Source organism: Mirounga angustirostris, unplaced genomic scaffold (genome assembly GCF_029215605.1).
Source record: "Mirounga angustirostris isolate CCGP_5_RB_7025 unplaced genomic scaffold, mMirAng1.0.hap1 SCAF_10, whole genome shotgun sequence".
NCBI classification, from domain to species: domain Eukaryota; kingdom Metazoa; phylum Chordata; class Mammalia; order Carnivora; family Phocidae; genus Mirounga; species Mirounga angustirostris.
The window spans coordinates 29,353,026-29,374,306 of NW_026991718.1; the positions used below are offsets into that span (position 1 = coordinate 29,353,026).

The window sequence follows — 21,281 nt, forward strand, 5'->3', positions numbered from 1 at the left end:
CTGAAAAGTAACCTGGCTAGAGTGTCAGGCCACCAGCCTACATATCCCGAAAAAGGATGCACACACCCATGTGTGCTGGTACCAAGAGCTGCTACAGTTTGCAGGTTAAGGACGTATCATTCATTCCTATGATTTAACTACATTTCAATTTAATGGAGATTTATTGAGTGTTTACCATGCACAAAGCTCTATGTCATTTGCAGGGAATACAATGTAAAATTCTTCTAAGTGGTTTGATTACATTTGTCTGTAAGTCGCTTGATGAATGGCTCAGTAGCTTTGCCCGTAGTAATAATTTTAGCAACGGGAGAGTTTCAGAGGTCCTCTGATCCAAATTTTCAGTCCATTAAAAATAAATCAACAAATGTGATAGAGATTGTGTTTTTCAGGACTTCACCATCTAGTAAGGGAGGCAATATTTTTAAAAGAAATAACACTAAATAAAATTAAAAGCATCTATTCATTGGGTATGTGAATAACTGATCTGTCTGCCTCTGTAGATGGATTCATCCACCTCTATGATGTAATAAAGAGAAGTATCAGTGTGGAGCTCAGGAGCAGAGTGTTCAACTCCAGTAAGGATGATCCAAGAAAGGAGAGGACATTGAGCTTTCCTCATTTATTTATTCCACAGTTACCTGTTTAGTTCCTTTTTTGCTAAGCACTAGGGATAGGAAACACTAGGACATAGAGCCTGTTCTCAAATAGTAACAGTCAGTCTTCATGACTTGTGGCTTCCATATTTGCAAGCAAATTCTCATGGTACTTTCATAGCCATCTGCAGACTAGCTCGGCAGAGGGGTGGGATTTGAGCTGCCTGAAGCACGGTCCCAGCCGAGGTCAAACGAGGCAATGTTCTGCCTTCTTGTTTCAGCTGCCATGCTGTTAACAAGTCTCTTCGTCGCAATCTATTTAGTGCCACATTTTTCCTATTTTTGTGCTTTTCATTGGTGATTTCACTATTTTAAATGGCCCCCAAGTATAGTGCTGGAAAGCTCTCTAGTGTTCTAAGCACAAGAAGGCTGTGAGGTACTTACGGAGAAACGGCAACTGCTCAATAGGTTCCTTCAGGCATGAGTTCAATGTCAATGAGCCAATGATTCAGCACTTTCAGAAAAAGAAAGGAAAACCACCGATCTGTATGTGATTCTGCTCTAGAAAATGCTAAAGTAATAACTAGAATGCCTGATGAAGCTACGGAGAAGTAGCTGAACTTAATGAATTCATGAAGTGACAACTGATGTGAAAAACAACAACCACAATATAGTGGACAGGATTGTGAAGTTAAGAGCCAAGGAAATTTATAGTAACATTATCCAGGGTCAGAAAGCTGTTAAACCCTTCTCAGCTGGTGTTTTATTAAACAGAAATATTGCATGTGATTAATTATTTTTAACAAATATACATTAAATTAGGTGTCTTCCAACAGAAATGTACATAAAACAAGTTTATATATTGATCTACTGACAAAAATGTCATGACCAGAGGCCCACAGGAACCTAAGCCAATATTTCCCCTAGGAGCAATGATTCAGTATTTGCTAATTTGATGTTTGCAGTAACTTTATAGAACGTAACCACTGCGAATAAGACTTGGCTGTAAATGTAGTATGGGAAAGAGACAGGTAATCGATTGCTCTGCAAAGTGTTCAATACTAAGCCTCCTCAGCAGCATTCGGGGGAATGCCACGGATGTGACTAAGTGACTAAGTTCTACATTTAAATACATTTTTTTCTGGAAAAACTTTTGGAAAAAAATGTTATATTTTTGCTTTTTAAGTTATTTGTGTATGAGCAAATGATTAGCTTATGATTAGCTATGATTTCTTCACAATCATCAGACATACTCGGGAAATCTTGCAAGGGAGAAGATCTAGCCCACAAATCATTTTCAAATGTATTCAAGTTTTATGAGTTTAAAATTTTACAATTAATGAACTGGATGTTGTGTTAATGTTTGGTCGACAATTACATACTTACTATTGACAATATCAAGTTTGCAACTTTTCATTTTATAGCCAATAATATTTTGTTTGTTTTGGCTCGACTCATATTTTATTTTTTTAGGCCCTGAGAAAGTTAATATTCTTTGGTCACCAAGGGAAGAGCAAGACTTTGGGAACTCTGAAGCTTATGCAGTTCGAGGGTCCTTTTAAGAAAAAGAGCACAAAATTACAAATACAAAATTAGGCCCCTTGGAAGAGGTATTATTAGCTCCCAGGTTAATTTGCCTCTGATCAGCATGACAGCCTATTGAATAAAAGGTCCCCTGCAGAGGCAGCTCTGGGAAGACCAGGTAGGAAGCTATAGCAATAGTTCAAGAAAGTAAAGATCAAAGTCCAAACATGAGGATGGAAAGGATGCAAGAGAGACAAGAGATATTTAAGAGGTTGGTCTGACAGGACATGGCATTTGATGAAGAAAGCCTCACCACAATGCATTCTGCTGGGATGACAGTGAGTGAGAAGAGGGAATACAGAAGGGAATATGGGTGGTTGGATGGAGCAGATTTGGAAGATATATGAGTTCAGTTTTGGAAATACCAAACCTGAGATGGTTGTGGACCACCTCCAGGCACCACCCAGTGCATTCCGGATGGAGATGGATGGGAGTCATTTTATGTCTATCTGGGGTTCAAGAGAGAGGACCGGCCAATGTGCACTGGACAGCTGTTGGCATGTGAATGGTCTCTGAAGCCCAGGAGACTGAAATTGATGAGCTCTCCCATGGAAGTGCATACATTGAAGAGGGAGGCATGAGGGAGAGATACACCCTGGGCAATGCCAGCATTTAGATGTAGAGATGCACAGAAGAAGAAAGAAGAAATGTGTGTTTCTTCAGTACTGTTCACTGAGAGCCTACAGGTGCTATGGGCTGTGTAAGGTGTTGTGGGTTAGAGAAGCAGCGTCAGGTGCAGAGGCTGTAAGCTGGGCAGGAGGGAGGCAACAGGGAGCTGGATCTGGAGGGTGGGCACATTTGGGTTTTCCAGATGAGGGGATTCATGAGCAAGGACACAAAGCTAGCTAGAAAACCAGGAAATAGTGAGCCATGCATTCTGCCTAGAATATAGGCTATCCTGAGAGAGAGAGAGGGAGAGACCGAGATGGAGACAGAGAGCACCATATGAACGTGATGGGTTGGAATTAAATTATGGATGGGCTTTTGAAAGCCAAAATATGAAGTTTAACAATGGGAGCCTCTGATGATTTTTGAGTAGAGGAGGAGTTTTTTTAAGCAGATATGCATACAGTTGGCTCTCCAGAGACCAAATATGCTTACAATAGAAACAGCAAGAAGTAAGGTGCCTGAACTCAGAGGGTCGCTGCAGGCATATGGAGGAGGGATAAAAGCAAGTGATCTTGGACAGAGGGACTTACAGGATTTTACTGACAGGACTCACAGGCCCTAGGACGAGCAAGTAAAGATGGAGCCCACATTTTGAGTCTTGATGGCTAGGGGGCAAGTTCAGCATTCGCCGATATTGATCTGTAAAGAATATAAACCCGAAAGCCTTTGAGCAATAGAGCTCCCTCTCTGTGCGATTCCTCTGTGTGACCTGCACAGGGGTTGTGTTACTGTAGCCCCAGTTCACGAGGCTTCACCCCGCACACAGGTTGAGAGGAAGGTCGGACTCAGCTAACATGCCCACGTTTCCTCATTCTGCAGTTGGCTTTGTCATTACTGTTGTTTGTTTCTGTCGAATCCTTGGTTTTCATCTGGTGGCATTTCATCTGGTTGGGTTTGGCCCCAACACCCTTCTCCCTGAGCTTCTTTTAAACTTCCCTGTCTTCCCCAAAGGGAGCTGGTCCTCCCAGTTTCCCAACCCCTCTCACAGAGATAAGCATGCCTGCTGGGAATTTCACTTTGGTTTTGTCTCAGAACCAGCCCATGTCCCTCATATTTACTAATAAAGGGGAGGACAGAGGGTCACACTTCAGCCTCCAGGAGTTCTCCTCTGACAGAGATCAATCACCTGGAGATAGCTAGAAAAGTCGGAAAATAGGGATGGAGCAGGGGAGGGAAGCGGGGAGAGAGGCAGAGGATGTCTCCTCTCAGTCCTAGGGAACTGGTTTCCTGGTGACCACGCTGCCAGGTCCCCCCAAGGACTTGCTAAGAATCCACTATAAGTCCCCTTGGAATTCCCACCTAAACTGCCTAGAGCTGCTTCTTCCGAGACCTATTCCCGGTGTTCGTGGAAAGGCTGCTTTTAAAAGTCTTTGCCCTCACAAAAAAAAAAAAAAAAAAAAAAGTGGGGGGGGCACCTGGGTGGCTCAGTCAGTGAAGCAGCCGACTCTTAATCTCAGCTCAGGTCTTGATCTCAGGGTCGTGAGTTCAAGCCCCACTTCAGGCTCCACACTGGGTGTGGAGTCTACTTTTTCAAAGAAGTCTTTTCCCTCCCCTCGAAGGCTTAGACACCTGCAGGTATGATCTGCTACATAATTTGCAGAGCCCTAGCTTCAAACATTAAGGATTTCAAGATGGCAACATGAGAGCATGGAACCAAGTGCAGGCTCTTCTGGAGTGCGGGGTCCTGTGGGACCTTAGAGGTCACACTCGCTTGAAGCCTGCCAATGGCTAAGTGTCAGTGCTTTATGAGATATGCTTCTGCTGTGCATCCCCACTTCGTCATGGGTGTGAGAGCACACACCCACCCGACAAAGCCCCCCTCCTTCCCGGCCCCCTTCCCACCTGGTCATAAAATACATCCACACCCTCTGCTCGGCTGCTCCCGTGCGTATCTGCCCAGTTTACCCACAGAGACTCCTGTAGAAAAGGATTCTCATTCTGTTTCTCTACTTATTTACTCCACCTCCTCTCCAGCCGACTTTTTGGTTAATAGATTTTAACCTTTTGGGTAAGATGTGAATATTCTCACCCAGTCACAGGAACCATAAAATGAGAAAATGAAGGGATGTCTTCTCTTAGACACCACAGTTAAGATGCAATTCCAGTGTAGGGGTAACCCAGGGAGTGGCTATCAGCTAGAATTTTCTCCCTGGAGAGGAGGGTCTGGGGCAGCCTGGGGACACGCTGACATTTGCAAAATCCCACTTGACAGTCATCCTGTTTTTTAGCAGTGTGAATGCTGTGATCTCTGCATTTACCTAGATGAGGAAACCGAAGCTCAGAGAAGTTAAGTGACTTCCCAAGGTCACACAGCGAGGAAGCAGCACAATCAAAACTAGAACCCTGAGGCCTGGAACAGACCACTTTTCTCTACACACACTGAGGAAGACCCCAGCCCTCCCATCTGACCATTACTTCTGTCCACAGTGGGGCATTTTATAAAATGCAGCTTAAGGCTTTGAAGCGGTTTCCATTCTATTTGTATATAAAAGAATCGACTCTGGGGCGCCTGGGTGGCTCAGTTGGTTAGGCGACTGCCTTCGGCTCAGGTCATGATCCCGGAGTCCCGGGATCGAGTCCCACATCAGGCTCCCTGTTCGGTGGGGAGTCTGCTTCTCCCTCTAACCCTACCCCCTCTTGCGCTCTCTCTCTCACTCTCTCTCTCAAATAAATAAATAAAATCTTTAAAAAAAAAAGAATTGACTCTGATTTCTGCTTTCCTCCAAAGATAATAACTTCCCAGCTAATTTTTATTTCTCTGATTCTCACTCTTCAGAGACAACCCTGCTGCCCAATTTAACCTCAGGACTCACATGAATTCCCGGGATCTGAAGATGGCCATAGAGAAAATCACCCAGAGAGGAGGACTTTCTAACGCAGGTATGCGATCCAAATTCACATCATTCTATTTTGCTTCCACGGTTCTCCCTCTGTGTGAAAAAATAATAATAATCCATCAAGAAATGACTCACATAGTATTTGTATTTTTTCTAAAGTATCATCGAATTTAGGGGCAAGAATCATTATCACACGTATGCTGGAGAGTTCCAGCATGCCTGGTTCCTCGGGTTGGCAGCTTTCTTTGGGACAAGCAGGACTGCTATTATAACTGTTTCCTGGTTGGCTGACATGTCATCAAGTATGTAACATTAAATGTTATAACCAATTCCACTCAGAAAGCTCCACAGCGCCCCTTGGGGGTCTTCTTCCAATGAGCTCCTGTTACAGTGACGGCTGTACAAAGAGAGACAGGTTCTTTGTTTCAAGCTGAGTCTCCCGAGATGTCTGAGCCTTGGTGGCTAGGAGGTGGGGTGGCAGGTTTACCAGAAGTCCAAGTCTAGCCAGCATGGGGCAGGTCCAGACACCATTTTATCAGTTCACCAGGATCTAACCAGCCATTGGGAAACAGTTTCACACTAACCAAGCTCAGAGGCTGCCAGTGAGCCAGTGAGTGAGTGTGCCAACCTACCAATTCGTAAATGGTGGTCTGGCTTTGGGGGCACTGGGACGGCTGTCTGCCTCTCAGGGAACCTCTTTGTATCATCAACATCCGAAGAAATGGAGAAGTGAGCCGCGGTGGCTTGGCATAGAGTGCACACAGACCTGTCTTTGAAGAAACATCTTTGAAGTTACTGTAAATATGATACAGTGTACATCTCTGTAGACCAGTATAGTAGTATCTTGAAAATGAAGAGCCTTTGAAAAACGCCAAAAAAACACTGGCCAAGTCACTGCTATCCAGGACCCCAAATCAATATCACCTCGTATTAAACATGATAGAGTTGATTTCTGATTTGTTTTCGATTGAGTACTTAAATCAATGACATTCCAGTAATGAATCATGGAATAAGACTGAAACTTCAGAAGATACCCTATATCCTTATCCTTGATGGGATTAGAGTGGTGTCTTAATAAAATCATATCCCTTTTTTAGGGGATAGCATATTCTGTTTCTGCCCTGTACTGATCAGGGTTTGGGTTCAGAGAACAGGATCCATTTCAGTGGTTGAAACAGAGAGGGATTTATTCCTAGGTACTAAATGGTTTTGAGAATAATCAAAAGGGCTGAAGAATGAGCTCGAGGCTGAACTTTGAGAGATGACTTCTGATGGCTTCCTGCAGAGCCTGGACCTCTAAGAAGCTGCTGTCTCTTCCAAGATCAGGAAATTGCACAGCCTCTTTGGGAATCTGACTCAGCCAAGAAGCCCCCACAATCAGGGGGCTTCTGCTACAGCCGTCAGCCCCCAAACCAGGCCTTGCCTTTTCCATTCACACCCACAAAATGCACGTTCTGCACCCTCCCACCCCAACAGCAACAAAGCTAGAGACCAGACATAGTTTCCTCTAGCACCACCCAGAGAAGTCAAGTACCCTACAGATGCTCAGCAGCAGAAATAGCAGAGTCAAAAGTACATACGGTCTCTGCCTCACTTCCCTCTTCTAAATCTCATGTGTGCACATTGATTCATGAAATTAGCACAAATCCAGGGCTGTAGCTGCAAGAGAGTCCCAACAATGTGGTTTTCGGGGTTCTGGCCTCAGCTTTCAAGACATGCTGGAAGGTGGATGGGATCTGGGGTTGAGCACTAGTGGACTGTGACCTCCAGATTTAAGACTGGGTGAGGCCAGGGGTGTGCTCTGTTTATAGGCATCCAACATTCAGCCAGAGGGGCCTGCTGGATGCCTTGGGCCTCCAGGGACATTATCCCTTGGCTGTGAAGGCAGTTCTCTTCTCAGCGGCTGTTTCCCCTTAGCGGCTGTGCTCTGTGCAGCCCGATCACGTGGGGTCTCCAAGCCATTTCTCCAGCTCGTACGTATGTAACTATTTGATCCTGTCATTTACCAGGTAAGATTACACTAGCCAGTGGAGCCAGAATCCTGGCCCAAACCAAAAAGCATTGAGTGTAATGATTTTAGTCCTAAAGTCTTTTTTTTTTTAAGATTTTTATTTATTTATTTAACAGAGAGAGAGAGAGGGCACAAGCAGGCAGAGCAGCAAACAGAGGGAGAGGGAGAAGCAGGCTCTCCGCCAAGCAGGGAGCCCGATGTGGGGCTCGATCCCAGACCCTGGGATCATGACCTGAGCCGAAGGCAGACGCTTAACGACTGAGCCACCCAGGCGCCCCAGTCCTAAAGTCTTAAGACTTCAGATTGATTTTATTTAGATTGAGGACTGCTTTGAGAATCTCCTGAAAGCTACTCTTCTACCTAAATAAATACTTATATACACAAAATATTGTGTATAATTTCAGGGGATTTATGGATATACCATCCCCCCCATGCCCCACAGGGGTCCACAGAGCCCTGTCTTCTTATTTGCAGTTATGCTAACTCTACACTGACCTGGTCATCCCAATTTACCCAGGAGCATATGGGGTTTCAGCGCTTACACTGGGAGAGGCCCAGTAAACTGGGACAGTTGGTCCCCCTCCTTCAGTGAGAAACTCCTGAGGTCCTAGACAGTGTGAAACAAGTGCTTTGGGAAGCTATGTTGGCGGCTCTGTTACACCTCCCAGCTGTGGCTTTCTGCTGAAATGGAAATCTGAAGTGGGCTGCCTGGGTCCTCACAGCCAGGGCTGGAACGCAGTCCCTCAGTTCTCAGTGAGTACCGTGCTTCCCCGGCCAGCCGGACCCGTGCCCCTCCCATGGAACTGGACAGAAGACGCCACTGCACCTGGAATACAGCCGTCCACACCCCACAGCCCCTGGAGCCCCAGGCTGGCCAAGCCCCAGCTGCAGGAGGCCGAGAAGAGGCTCCTGTCAGTCAAGGCCAGCCGCTCCTACCCCGTACTCCCAGAAAGAGCTTTGTGCACTTCGAGCACCCAGCAAAGAAGGGACCCTCTTACTCCCATGGAAGCCTTTCTCATCTGTTTGCTGGTCCCTAAGACTCTTTTTTTTTTTTTTTTTAATAATAGAGAATCAGAAGTGAAAGGCCTAGGGCGCCTGGGTGGCTCAGTCATTAAGCATCTGCCTTCGGCTCAGGTCATGATCCCGGGGTCCCGGGATCGAGTCCCACATCGGGCTCCCTGCTCGGCAGGAAGCCTGCTTCTCCCTCTCCCACTCCCCCTGCTTGTGTTCCTGCTCTCGCTATCTCTCTCTGTCAAATAAATAAAATCTTTAAAAAAAAAAAAAAAAGAAGTGAAAGGCCTAAAGTGAAATGGGGGAGGGAAACGGATGGTGGTGATGGTTGTACAATGTGAATGTGCGTAAGACCACTGAACTGTACGCCTCAAAATAGTTCATGTGGTTTTAAAAAAGGAAAAAAGAGAAACAAACACGCAAAGGGAGGGCATGAGAGGGTTTCTCTGGCCGTCTGGAAGTCGCTGGGATCTTGCCTCTATTTCCAAGCCACGTGATCACGGTCACTCCACGCATGAGTTTTTGGTTTCTTCCAGGTCGGGCCATCTCCTACGTGACCAAGAACTTCTTTTCCAAAGCTAATGGGAACAGAGGCAGTGCTCCCAACGTGGCTGTGGTGATTGTGGACGGCTGGCCCACGGACAAGGTGGAGGAGGCTTCGAGGTTCGCAAGAGAGTCAGGAATCAACATTTTCTTCATCACCGTCGAAGGTGCCACTGAGAATGAGAAGCAGTACATGGCGGAGCCCAACTTCTCGAATAAGGTACGGAACTGCCCCAGGGACCCGCCCAACACCAGCATCCGCTGCACTTTGCGTAGCTGTAACAGCCATCGAGACTCTTCTCATGCCTTCAAACGGGTATTGAGCTTACTTCTAGGCAGGGAAGCCTCCAGTGAGAGGCTAGTAAGTGAGGGACTGGAATTGTCCTCTCAGAGCAAGACCCCACACTGCCCTGGTGAACTGAGGCCAGCACCAGCACCTCAGGAGGAGCGGTGTCCCTGAGGTCTCAGATAGAGGCTCCCCAGGGCACCTCCACCAGGCAGCCCAGCAGGGCTTCTCATGAGCATGCACACGGGCACGCATATACTTGCTTACCCACATGTGCACGCACACACACACACACACACACACACTGCAAATTAAACAACCTGATAAACAAGAAAAGGAAGGCAATGGCTCAGGTCAGGGAGATCAGGTTTTCAAACCCTGCTCCTGGGTCCTGTAGAGAGAGCTAGCAGCAGATGGGGGTAGGACAGATGGGGACCCAGGCCTCTGAACCCACTGCAACAGAGCAGCTCACCTTTTGTATGTGTTACACAGTGGGGCTCCACATAAACCTGCCTCCAAAGAAAAGGCCCCAGCTTGGAAAAGAAAGGAAGGTAGGGAGGAAGAGAAGAAAGGGAATGTCTTGTCCTGACTTGTCTTTGATGCCCTTCCAGCTTTAATAGTCTGTGTTTCCAGATCTGATAGGGCTCAACTTCCGGCACCATACCAAGCTGCTGACCACTCGATCATCCTTGAAATTCTCATCCCCCTTGACTTCCAGGACCCAATGTAGCTCTTATTTCATTTGCTCTCTCCTCTTTCCTGTCTTGTACCCTAAATGTAGACTTCCCCGGACTCGGTTCTTGGCCCTCTCCTCCTCTCTCACTGGGCTTTTTCTCCCTGGAGTTCCCGCCAGGCCACAGCTCCCACCTTCCCTCACCAGCAGCAGACACCCTCATCCTGTCCCCGTCCCTGGTCTCTCCTGAGCTCTGTAGCCATCTGTTCCAGCCAATTGGCTTTTCTCCACCCGATGTGCTGAAGAACCTTAAGTCTGACATGTGAAAAGCTAAGTGCATCATCTTTCCCACCAAATTCGTTCCTCCTCTGGACTTCACATGAAGGGCCCCACAGCTGTCCCAGAGGCCCAGAGTCATCCCAGGAGGCCTTATCAACTCCCAGTGCCACCTCCCTAGGGCAAGCTAGCACTCTACATCTGCTCTGTCTCCCTGTCTGGGCTCCCCAGTTTGGCGTACATTTCACAGTGAAGCCCACTCATGTTGACGATGAGCTCTTCCAGTTTTATGGGGCCCTGCTTCAAACCCTTCATTGTCCCCCATTACTCTTGAGGCCCTCTGGAGTGTGGTCCTGACATGCCCAGTGTCTCCTGCCCATGCCCAGCACCACCGCCTTCTCCCTCCATGACCTCAGCCAGTGCCTGGTGGGACTCCCCCGACTCTGTCCATCGGCTAGAACTCAGCTCAGCCGGGACACTCATCTCAAATACCACCTAGGCTATGGAAAGATTTATAAGCCTCTTTTAGGTTTTTGCAACCCCTTAAAAGTATTTCCTCGGACATTTTAAAGTCATTTCTTGTTTTAAAATAAATGGTCAATTCTAGAACTTCATGTATAGTCACCAGGTCTGTGAATCTCCCTGTGACCCCCGGAGAGACAGCGGCAAGGAGAAAACGCCTCACTTTAGGAACACAAGCCTGGTCCCTTCCAGGAGCACACAGGCCAGGTTGATCCATGTTTATTTGCAGCTGCCTTGTTTTTTCTGGAACAAACCTGGGCACAAGTCAATAAATACTCATTTGTCTGGAGGCAGGGTTGTCTGGAGGACAGAGCTGGGGTTTTGAAGGCAGAGAGATTTGTGTTCCAGTCTCAGGGACTCAAGGATGTCCCTTCACAGCTGGCCCCCCGTTTCCTTCATGAAGGGGGGTTAGATCCACCTTGTGGGGTTAGGATGGGGGTTTATGAGAGAATCTCTCAAGAACATCTAGTGTGACTCCTGACGTATGTGTGGGACCCCTTGTTGCTGGGCGCAGGGCCGCTCTGGAAACACTCCTCTAGCTATTTCTCTTGTGTCTTGTTTTCCCGATCAGAACAAAAGCTTTCTTTAATCCTCTCAGATGTTGGTGCCCACCAGTGCCAATCTTATGGACAGCTGCCCGTACAAATGAACCGAGGGGCCCAGAGAGGCATAAATATGAAGCTGAAACCAGTGATTCACCTCTCTCTTGAAGGATTTGCTTCACCGATGGCTCTCCCCTAAAGCGGAGACCCAGCTGAGGGAGTAGGAGTGAGTCCAGGGCTGACCCCAGTGGGCATCTGACCGGGTGGACCGAGGTAGAGAAAGAGCTGTAGGAAGAAGAGTGCAGAAAACAAGAGTCTGTCTGCTTCTTTCTTTGCCTGCCCTGGCGGTTGGGGTCATGGTGACCGCCTGGAGAGTTCGACACCCGAGCTGGCGAGTACCCCTCCCCTCTGTCTTGCAGGCGGTGTGCAGAACGAACGGCTTCTACTCGCTCAGTGTGCAGAGCTGGTTCAGCCTCCACAAGATCGTGCAGCCCCTGCTGAAGCGGGTCTGTGACACTGACCGCCTGGCCTGCAGCAAGACCTGCTGGAACTCCGCCGACATCGGCTTTCTCATCGACGGCTCCAGCAGTGTGGGCACGAGCAACTTCCGCACAGTTCTCCAGTTTGTGGCCAACATCACCAAAGCGTTTGAGATTTCAGAAACAGACACGCGGATCGGGGTTGTGCAGTACACCTACGAACAGCGCCTGGAATTTGGGTTTGAAGATTACACCACCAGCTCCGACGTCCTCAGTGCCATCAGTAGGGTGGGCTACTGGAGCGGTGGGACCAGCACAGGGACCGCCATAAACTACGCCCTGGAACAGCTCTTCAAGAAGTCCAAGCCCAACAAGAGGAAGTTAATGATCCTCATCACTGATGGGAGGTCCTACGACGACGTCCGAATACCGGCCATGGTTGCCCATCACAAGGGTAAGTTGGTCTTGCTGAGCATCTCGGGGCCATGGTGGGCCAGTGGGACAAGGAAGGGGCCGTCTTCTTAGGCTCTGGTTTTGTCGACCATGTAATAAAATGCTCAAAACCACAGGGAACACATTAGGGGTGTTGTTAAACACGACTAGCCTCGCTGAGCAGCAAAGGAGAAAGGCGGGAGCCCCGAGGTGGTTTCCAAAGTGTTGTGGCAAACCCCAGGCCTACAGGCGACCGGGAACATCAGGCCTCTCCTTTACGTCCGACGCTCTGAGGCCTTACACACGAAGGTGTAACACACTGAAAAGGAATTTGACTCATTATTGTAATTTCTACTGAAGACCACCAAATTGTGTCAGAAATTTGAAGAAAACTAGCGTTTTAAAAGAAAAGTACTATTTTTTGTAAGCAACTGCTAGCCAGATGTTGGGGGTTTTGAGGAAACCTCAAAGGAATTTTCATCCAAAGTATTTAAAGAGATATTTCCAAGTAAAAATTTGTAAGAGAGCAACAGAGAGTTTAAAACCATGAAAAATGAGCAAAAATATTTTTGTAAATGCTTAGACAATCAGTCACATTTAACACCTTTTTCCACAGAATCAATGTTTAATCACCATTTTCAAAAGTACCATAAAATACCATGAAAATACAAACAACCTGAAGAAAACCCCCAATGATAATAATAATAGTAACGATAATAAAAGTAAACCAAGTTGTCAGTGAACACCCATGACCCATAGATAAGTGTTAGTGTACAAGACTCACTTGGGGCCAGGGTGGCTCCCTTCTGTGCCTGCATTTAATTTCTGTTAGTTTGCAGGATTTTCAGTATTCTTTAAAGCTGCTTTGAATCCTTCCCTAAACAAGGAGGGGTAAAAACAAACAAGCCCTAATGGACCAGCAGTTCTGCTTTCTGGAAACCAGAGTAAGCCGACAGCAGGTTCAAGCAGTGATTCACCCTTGTAGAGCCTGTGGGGCAGACTCACAACGGCAAGGTCGGAGATGGTCTGCGTGCCAGCAGTCACAGCATCCCTTGGGCTCATGTCCGCAGAGTGGAGATGGTTGAAGGCTCAGAAGGAACCTACTAAAAGTTCCAAAGTGAGTGGGCAGAGCCTGGTGGGCCAGCTCTTGACTACAAGCCCAGGGCTCTCCTGCTATGTCCAAACATCTGTCTCCACCTCACGGTCAGCCCCACTCTTACTTATTTTTCTAAGTGGACTTCCATTGGCCTCACCCAAAGGCTATCCTTGGCCTCCTCATCAGGAGAAGTGAAGACTGAGGGAGATGTCCTGGGAAGCTTTAAAGAACTAGGACCAATAGATGCCAATTACACGGAGACAATGAGCATTGTGTCCCTAGAAGTGTCCACAGCAGGGCTGGCTGACCATCTGTCAGAATTGCTAGTAGAAGGTTCCCAAGAGGGTAGACTCGAGGATCCGAAAAGCTGAATTTTGAATACCGTTTGTGTTGTCTTTATTGGGGGGCAGCCTTTTGATCTTTGTGCAAAAACGAGGGCTTAGTCCGTCTAAGCCATGTTCTGCAGCAAATCTGTTCCCACTGCCTCTGGGCAGCATGTTTTAAGCCCAGTGCTCACGTTCGTAGACAACAATGTAGACAATATGCAGAGAAAAGACACTGGCGAGGTAAGAGAAGGGACTGGCAGCTTAAATGCAGCTTAATGAGCCACAGTTGAAAAGCAGCTTAGGGCCAGAACCATGTGAGGTGTGGATTGCTCTCCAATCAGCAGAACAGGGCACTGGGGAGATGCTGGACATGGTGGCATGGGATACCACGGGTGGCTGGGCAGGAAGGCCACACCCTGGCTCTTCCCTCGGTTTCATGGCCATGTAGCTGACCCCACTCTGCCAGCCTCCCATGCCAGGCATGGGAACAGGCTTTTGTAGAGTAAGGTCAAACCCCTGCTGGCCAGCCGCCCCCAACCCCAATCAAGAACCACCCACCAGTCTCCCAGCTTCCCCACTGAGAATAGATGCCTAGTCTCTGAGTCTGTCCTCTCCTCCCTCTGGCCTCTTGCTCCCCACTGCAGTCCTGCAGCTTTGGTCCCCCTGCACTCTTTCCCATTTGCATCTAGACATGCTGGATCCCTCCCAAAAAAACAAAAACAAACTCTGACACCACGTTCTGCTCCCCTTCCCTTTCTCTTTACAGCCAAACTTCTGGAAAGGGTTAGCTCTATGTGTTGCACGCCCACATCTTCATTGCTTTTTTCACTCTCAACACACAGCAGCTCATTTGGTTCCTTTGGCATCTGTGCCCCCGAAACTGCTCTCACCAAGCTACCAATGTCTTGGTTTTTTCTAAATCCAGCGAGCACTTTGTTTTAATCTCACGTGACCTCCTGCAGCATTCAGCACTGCTGGTCACTCCCTTAACTTGAAAACCTTTCTTCATGTCAGTGATGGAGCAGATGCTGGGTCACCCTCTCTCTGGGTCCTTGTGCAAGGGTTTCTACACTGGGAACAAGATTGCATTTTATGGCGTGTAAAGTCACCTTCAAGCCTAAAGTAATTCAATTCCACTGTTTGAGGTTAGGAAGATCTTGACCTGACCTTTGATGCATTTAAAACTGAGGGGAGGGGCGCCTGGGTGGTGCAGTCTGTTAAGTGTCCGACTCTTGGTTTCAGCTCAGGTGATGATCTCCGGGTCATGTGATCGAGCGCCATATTGGACTCTGTGCTCAGCGTGGAGTCTGCTTAGAGTTTCTCTCTCCCTCTGCCCCTCCTCCCCATAAAATAAACAAATCAATCTTTAAAAAAATTATAAAATAAAATAAAACTGAGGGGAGCCTGGCTGGCTCAGTCAGGGGAGCATGAGACTCTCGATTTCAGGGTTGTGAGTTGGAGGCCCACATTGGGTATGGAGATTCCTTTAAAAAAAATAAAATCTTTTAAAAAATAAGTAAACAAATAAAACTCTCTGAGATTTTGTTTGGCTCTACACACAGGTAGAGCAGGCGTGTGCATTGTGATGTCATCTGCATGGCATCAAGTTTCACTTGTCCCAAAATATCATCCCTTCTACTGCCCGTGGACATGAAAATCGTATTTATTTACTCCATTTTGTCTGGGTTTTCTTCCTCCCAAAGATTATAAGCTCCTATGAGATAGCAACTCTATCAGTTCTGTTACTGTTGGTGTATAGCAGGTGCTTATGCTTTGGGGAGCATTTCTGATTTTGAGTTTGTTTGCATCCCAACACAAGCGCCAACAGAGCAACAGAAAGGCAAGTGTTCACGCGCAGTACCTCTCCTTGGGCACACTGGCTTCATCTAACCTTTGTCCCCACAGGAGTGATCACCTATGCGATAGGCGTCGCATGGGCTGCCCAGGACGAGCTGGAAGTCATAGCCACTCACCCTGCCGAAGACCACGCCTTCTTTGTAGATGAGTTTGACAGCCTGTACAGAATTGTCCCCAGGGTCATCCAGAACATTTGCACAGAGTTCAACTCACAGCCTCGGAACTGAATTCCGAGCAGGTGAAGCCCCAGCCCATGCCGCTCTCCTGACTGGCTCTGGCACAGCCCCCGACGCTTTACGGGGCAGCAGGGTGCGTGGGGCTGGGCGCCCACACGCGCTCTTCCTATCCTTCACCAGTGTGGTTCTGCAGACTTCAAAACTTGGAGTGAGAAAGATGATCGTAGGTTTATAGAATGAGGCAAAACGATACATCATTTTGAGGGTTCTGGAGATGTGCATTTTGACGACTGTTTTCAAAATAAATGTTCAGACTAGAGTGCAGGACTTACGACAGGCTTAACTAGAGTTTTTGTGAAGTTTTTTTTTTTTCCTTTTTTATTTCTAATTAGGATTCTGTAACCCTCAACAAATTTCATTTTTATGACGACCATACAGGAGTTGCTTAATAAATGTTTTAAAGGACGGCATTCTGAGCGTGTCGTGGAGAGTGTTCACAGGCTGTGTGGCAGGACCACCCTCTGCTCTTCCTGTTCCCCGGGGCCACCTGCTCTGCACTCAGTCCTGGCCCACAGTAACAACACAGCCACCGGGTGCAGAGAAAATGTGGCAGCGACATGGCCACTCCTGATTCACCTCCCTTTTCTCTATTATCTGAATCACTGTGTACCTGCCTCCCCTAGCTTTAGGAGCAGTCTAGGAACGGCCCTGGAGGACCAAGGGGATCTGGCCCCGAATCCCTTGGGAGAGCACAATGCTGGGCGGCAGGCCCCATTCCAATAGCTGTGGGATCTGGGTCTGTGGGGCAGGAGCCCGAGCGGAGCCCCCTGGCAATACCGCCGGGCTAGCACGGATGGAGGTCCACGGAGCTACTTCGGACGGGTCGGTGTGATAGGAGAGCCCCTCCTGTCAGGCCTGCTCTCCTGGGTCCCACCCAGCTTTAGCACTGGGCCGCATTTGTCATGTGTTCACCAGATATTATCATTAATAGCTGCATTAAAATAAGCCGGGATGGGGTTTAGTTGAGCTCTACTTTTTACTTCCAGCTTCTGCCAAGGATTCATCTATTAGGATATGAAATCTATGTGTGCTGGGGGGGTGTTCAAAAGAATCATTAATAAAGATGACTTACTTGAGAAATCGTGTTTTGTAAAAGTGTGTGTTAAAGGATGCTGCTGTGTGGGGCGCCTGGGTGGCTCAGTCGTTGGGCGTCTGCCTTCGGCTCGGGTCATGGTCTCGGGGTCCTGGGATCGAGCCCCGCGTCGGGCTCCCTGCTCCGCGGGAAGCCTGCTTCTCCCTCTCCCTCTGCCCCCATCTTGTGTTCCCTCTCTTGCTGTGTCTCTCTCTGTCAAATAAATAAATAAATAAAATCTTTAAAAAAAAGGATGCTGCTGTGAATGGAGGCAAAAGGTAACACCTGTGTCAATACTTGGGACAAAATATCTACATAAACAATTGGAAGATATCATCCATTTAGCAGAATTTGCCCCAAGCTTACCGAATTTCTCAGTACCTGGAGAGTGTATTATCAACTAAAAATATTGACGTCTACAGAGAAGAATCCATTAAAGGTGTCAGCAATTTCAAATTCATTAACCATACATTTTACTTTAAAAGCGATCGCAATTTGCGATTTGTTCAGAAACCTCAAAATACAAAAACTATTTTCAGAAAAGAAGTTCTTTATAAAGATACCAGTGACACACACTACTAGTGAGAGATTCAGCTAAGAAACTAATTAAAGAACTTAAGTAAGTACAAGGAAAAATTATTCTGCCTATGGTTTTGAATATGCAGAGAATCAGTACAAAAGTTTTTTTCAATGTCTCTTCAATGTACACATATAAGTGTTTTTAACTGTTTGAAGGAAAATTTATTTTGGAAAATAGCTTTTGAATATGATTATTTTATATTTGAAAAGTAAAGTGCCTTAATACAAAAGCCAACTTGTCATCAATAAGTAAATATTTCCAAAAGTAGTATAATCTTAATTATTTCGGTGTCCTCTTTCATTCACAAAATTGTCCCCGTCTGGAAAATAAATTATATGGTCGCTCTAGTTATAGGTATCACAGTTTTAAAAATACATGAAACCTCTCTAAATGGGCCCATCGTGTACATGCTGTCAGCTAATACCTGAGTGTGTGTGTGGAGGAAAGGAGCACCAGAGGTGCGGTAGTCGACGCGCCCGGAGGCTGTGGTGTCGCCAGAGTTGTCTGAGGATGTCCAAGTCACCACAGACGGCAACGGGAATTGGGATGGAGAGAGCTGAAGTGAGCCAAGCTTCACCACCTTCAGTGAACGAGAAGTGATCCAGCTGGGAGAAGACAGCCGTGATCAGGACGAAGCCCTGAGGTCAGCTCTTCAGGGGAGCTGGGGACTTTGTGGAAGGAAGGAGGGAGATTAGAAAGGGAAAGGGGGGGGAGCGGAGCAAGATGGCGGAGGAGTAGGAGACCTGGATTTCGTCTCCTCTCAGGAATTCAGCTGGATAGGGATCAAACCATTCTGAACACCTACGAACTCAACAGGAGATCAAAGAAAAGAAGAGCAACAACTCTCTCATCAGAAAAGCGACCACTTTCTGGAAGGTAGGATGTGCGGAGAAGTGAATGCGAGGCGATATTCGGGAGGATAGACAGCGGGGGAGGGGCCTCCGTCGGCCGCTTCTGGCAAATGATAGAGCCGCGGAGCACAAAATCGGAACTTTTAGAAGTCGGCTCTGCTGAGGGACGTCACTCTGGTGGCTAAGCGGGGGGTGGAACCCTCCGGGACAGTGTGGTCTCAGGACCCTCGGGGTCACAGAAAGACCGGGGGTGCCTGAGTGAGGCAGAGCTCCCAGGTAACGGAGCAGGGAAGCCGGCTGCAGAGAGGGAGCCCAGGCGCGGGCTCTCAGCTCGGGGTCGCCATAAACCGTGATCCGCGGCACAGTCGGGCCCCTGCTCCTCCAGCAGGGACCCAACGAGCGGCAGATCCGGGGAGACTCACCTTCCTCCCCCGGGAGGAGCCGCGCGGGAGGGCACCGCAGGGATCTGCTGGGTTTGGAGACTCCACACGGGTTCGGGTGCCAGAGATAGGAACGCGCGGTCACAGGCCGGGTGAGCACGGGGTGCGGCCGGAGACGGGGGAGACGGGAGTGACTGGCGGCTTTTCTCTGGGGGCTCACTGAGGAGCGGGGCCCCGAGTTCTCGGCTCCTCCGGAGCAGAGATTGGGAGGCCGCCATCTTCACTCTCCGCCTCCAAAGCTGTACGGAAAGCTCGCAGGGAACAAAAGCCCCGGAGAGCAAACCCGAGCGGATTACTTAGCCGGGAGGGGGCAAGGGCGGGGCAATTCCGCCTCCGGCAAAGACATTTAGTAACCATGGCAACAGGCCCCTCCCCAGAAGATCAGCGACAACAGCCAGCCAAGACCAAGTTTACTGATCAATGAGAACGGCAGAACTCCAGCGCTAGGGGAATACTGCACATAGAATTCACGGCTTTTTTACCATGATTCTTTAGTCTTTTAAAGTTAATTTTTTTTAATTGTCTTTTTGTCTTATTATTTCTTTTTGAATTTTTCTTTTTCCCTTTTTCAACCAACATCTTATCAATCCCTTTTTTTAAAAAAAAAAAACATTTTTATTTTTCATTTTTAGAGTCATATTCTATCCCTTCATAGTAGTTACCCATATTTTTGGCTTATATATATAAGTTGTTCTCTCTTTAAAATTTTGAGATAGTTTCTTCTAACAGATTAAAATATACCCTAAATCTCTAGTATATGGTGCTTTCTATTCCCCTGCCTGATCACATCCTCTCCCTTTTTTTTTTTCTCTTTTTCTTTTTTCTTTTTTTAAATCCTCTTCTTTCTTTTTTCAAACAACTTCTTATCAATTCCTTTTATAACATTTTTTATAATTTCCATTTTTACAGTCATATTCCATCCCTTCATCATATCAACCCTTATTTTTGTACATATATAAGTTTTTCTTTCTTTAAAATTTTGGGAGGCACTTTCTTCTAAAAGACCAAAATACACCCCAAATCTAGTGTGTGGCACTGATCTATATACCATATAGATCATATTTGATCACATTCTGGTTTTCCTTTTGTTGTTGTTGTTTTGTTTTGTTTGTTTTTGTTTTTATCTTTATCTTTTTTTTTTCCTTTTTCCTTTTTCTCTCTTTCCCTTTCTTATCCCACTGCTTCAGGTCTTTTCTGATTTGTTTAGAGTATATTTTCTGGGGACGTGGTTATTCTGCTAGCATTTTGTTCTCTCATTAATCTATTCTCCTCTGCACAAAATGACAAGATGGAAAAAATCACCTCAACAAAAAGAACAAGAGGTAGTACCGACTGCCAGGGACCTACTCAATACAGACATTAGTACGATGTCAGATCTAGAGTTCAGAATCATCACTTTAAAGATACTAGCTGGGCTTGAAAAAAATATGGAAGTTATTAGAGAAACCCTTTCTGGAGAAGTAAAAGAGCTAAAATCCAACCAAGTAGAAATCAAAAAGGCTATTAATGAGGTGCAATCAAAAATGGGGGTGCTAACTGCTAGAATAAATGAGGCAGAAGAGAGAATCAGTAATATAGAAGATGAAATGATGGAAAATAAAGAAGCTGAGAAAAAGAGAGATAAACAACTACTGGATCACGAGGGCAGAATTCGAGAGATAAGCGATACCATAAGACGAAACAACATTAGAATAATTGGGATCCCAGAAGAAGAAGAGAGAGAGAGAGGGCCAGAAGGTATAATGGAGCAAATTATAGCAGAGAACTTCCCTAATTTGGGGAAAGAAACAGGCATGAAAATCCAGGAAGCACAGAGAACCCCTCTCAAAATCAATAAAAATAGGTCAACTCCCCGACATCTAATAGTAAAACTTACGAGTCTCATAGACAAAGAGAAAATCCTGAAAGCAGCTCGGGAGAAGAGATATGTAACCTACAATGGTAGAAACATTAGATTGGCAACAGACCTATCCACAGAGACCTGGCAGGCCAGAAAGGACTGGCAGGATATATTCAGAGCACTAAATGAGAAAAATATGCAGCCAAGAATACTCTATCCAGCTAGGCTGTCATTGAAAATTGAAGGAGAGATAAAAAGCTTCCAGGACAAACAAAAACTAAAGGAATTTGCAAACACAAAACCAGCCCTACAGGAAATCTTGAAAGGGGTCCTCTAAGCAAAGAGAGACCCTAAAAGCAACATAGACCAGAAAGGAACACAGACAATATATGGTAACAGTCACCTTACAGGCAATATAATGGCACTAAATTCCTATCTTTCAATAGTTACCCTGAATGTAAATGGGCTAAACGCCCCAATCAAAAGACACAGGCTAACAGACTGGATTAAAAAACAAGACCCATC

At 46.8% G+C, this 21,281-nt stretch overlaps 1 protein-coding gene across 3 annotated transcripts in view; it reads left to right on the forward strand.

Moving 5' to 3' along the window:
* The window catches only part of VIT (vitrin), a 102,018-nt gene extending 84,965 nt beyond the window's left edge, over positions 1-17,053 (forward strand). For all 3 annotated transcript variants that reach the window (XM_045884408.3, XM_045884409.3, XM_064572110.1), the window contains 4 exons: positions 5,623-5,726; positions 9,242-9,468; positions 11,967-12,480; positions 15,786-17,053. In XM_045884408.3, the coding sequence (XP_045740364.1) occupies positions 5,623-5,726; positions 9,242-9,468; positions 11,967-12,480; positions 15,786-15,964 (1,024 nt within the window). In that variant the 3' untranslated portion in view covers positions 15,965-17,053. The remainder of the gene's footprint in view (positions 1-5,622; positions 5,727-9,241; positions 9,469-11,966; positions 12,481-15,785) is intronic.
* The last annotated feature ends 4,228 nt before the right edge of the window (positions 17,054-21,281 follow it).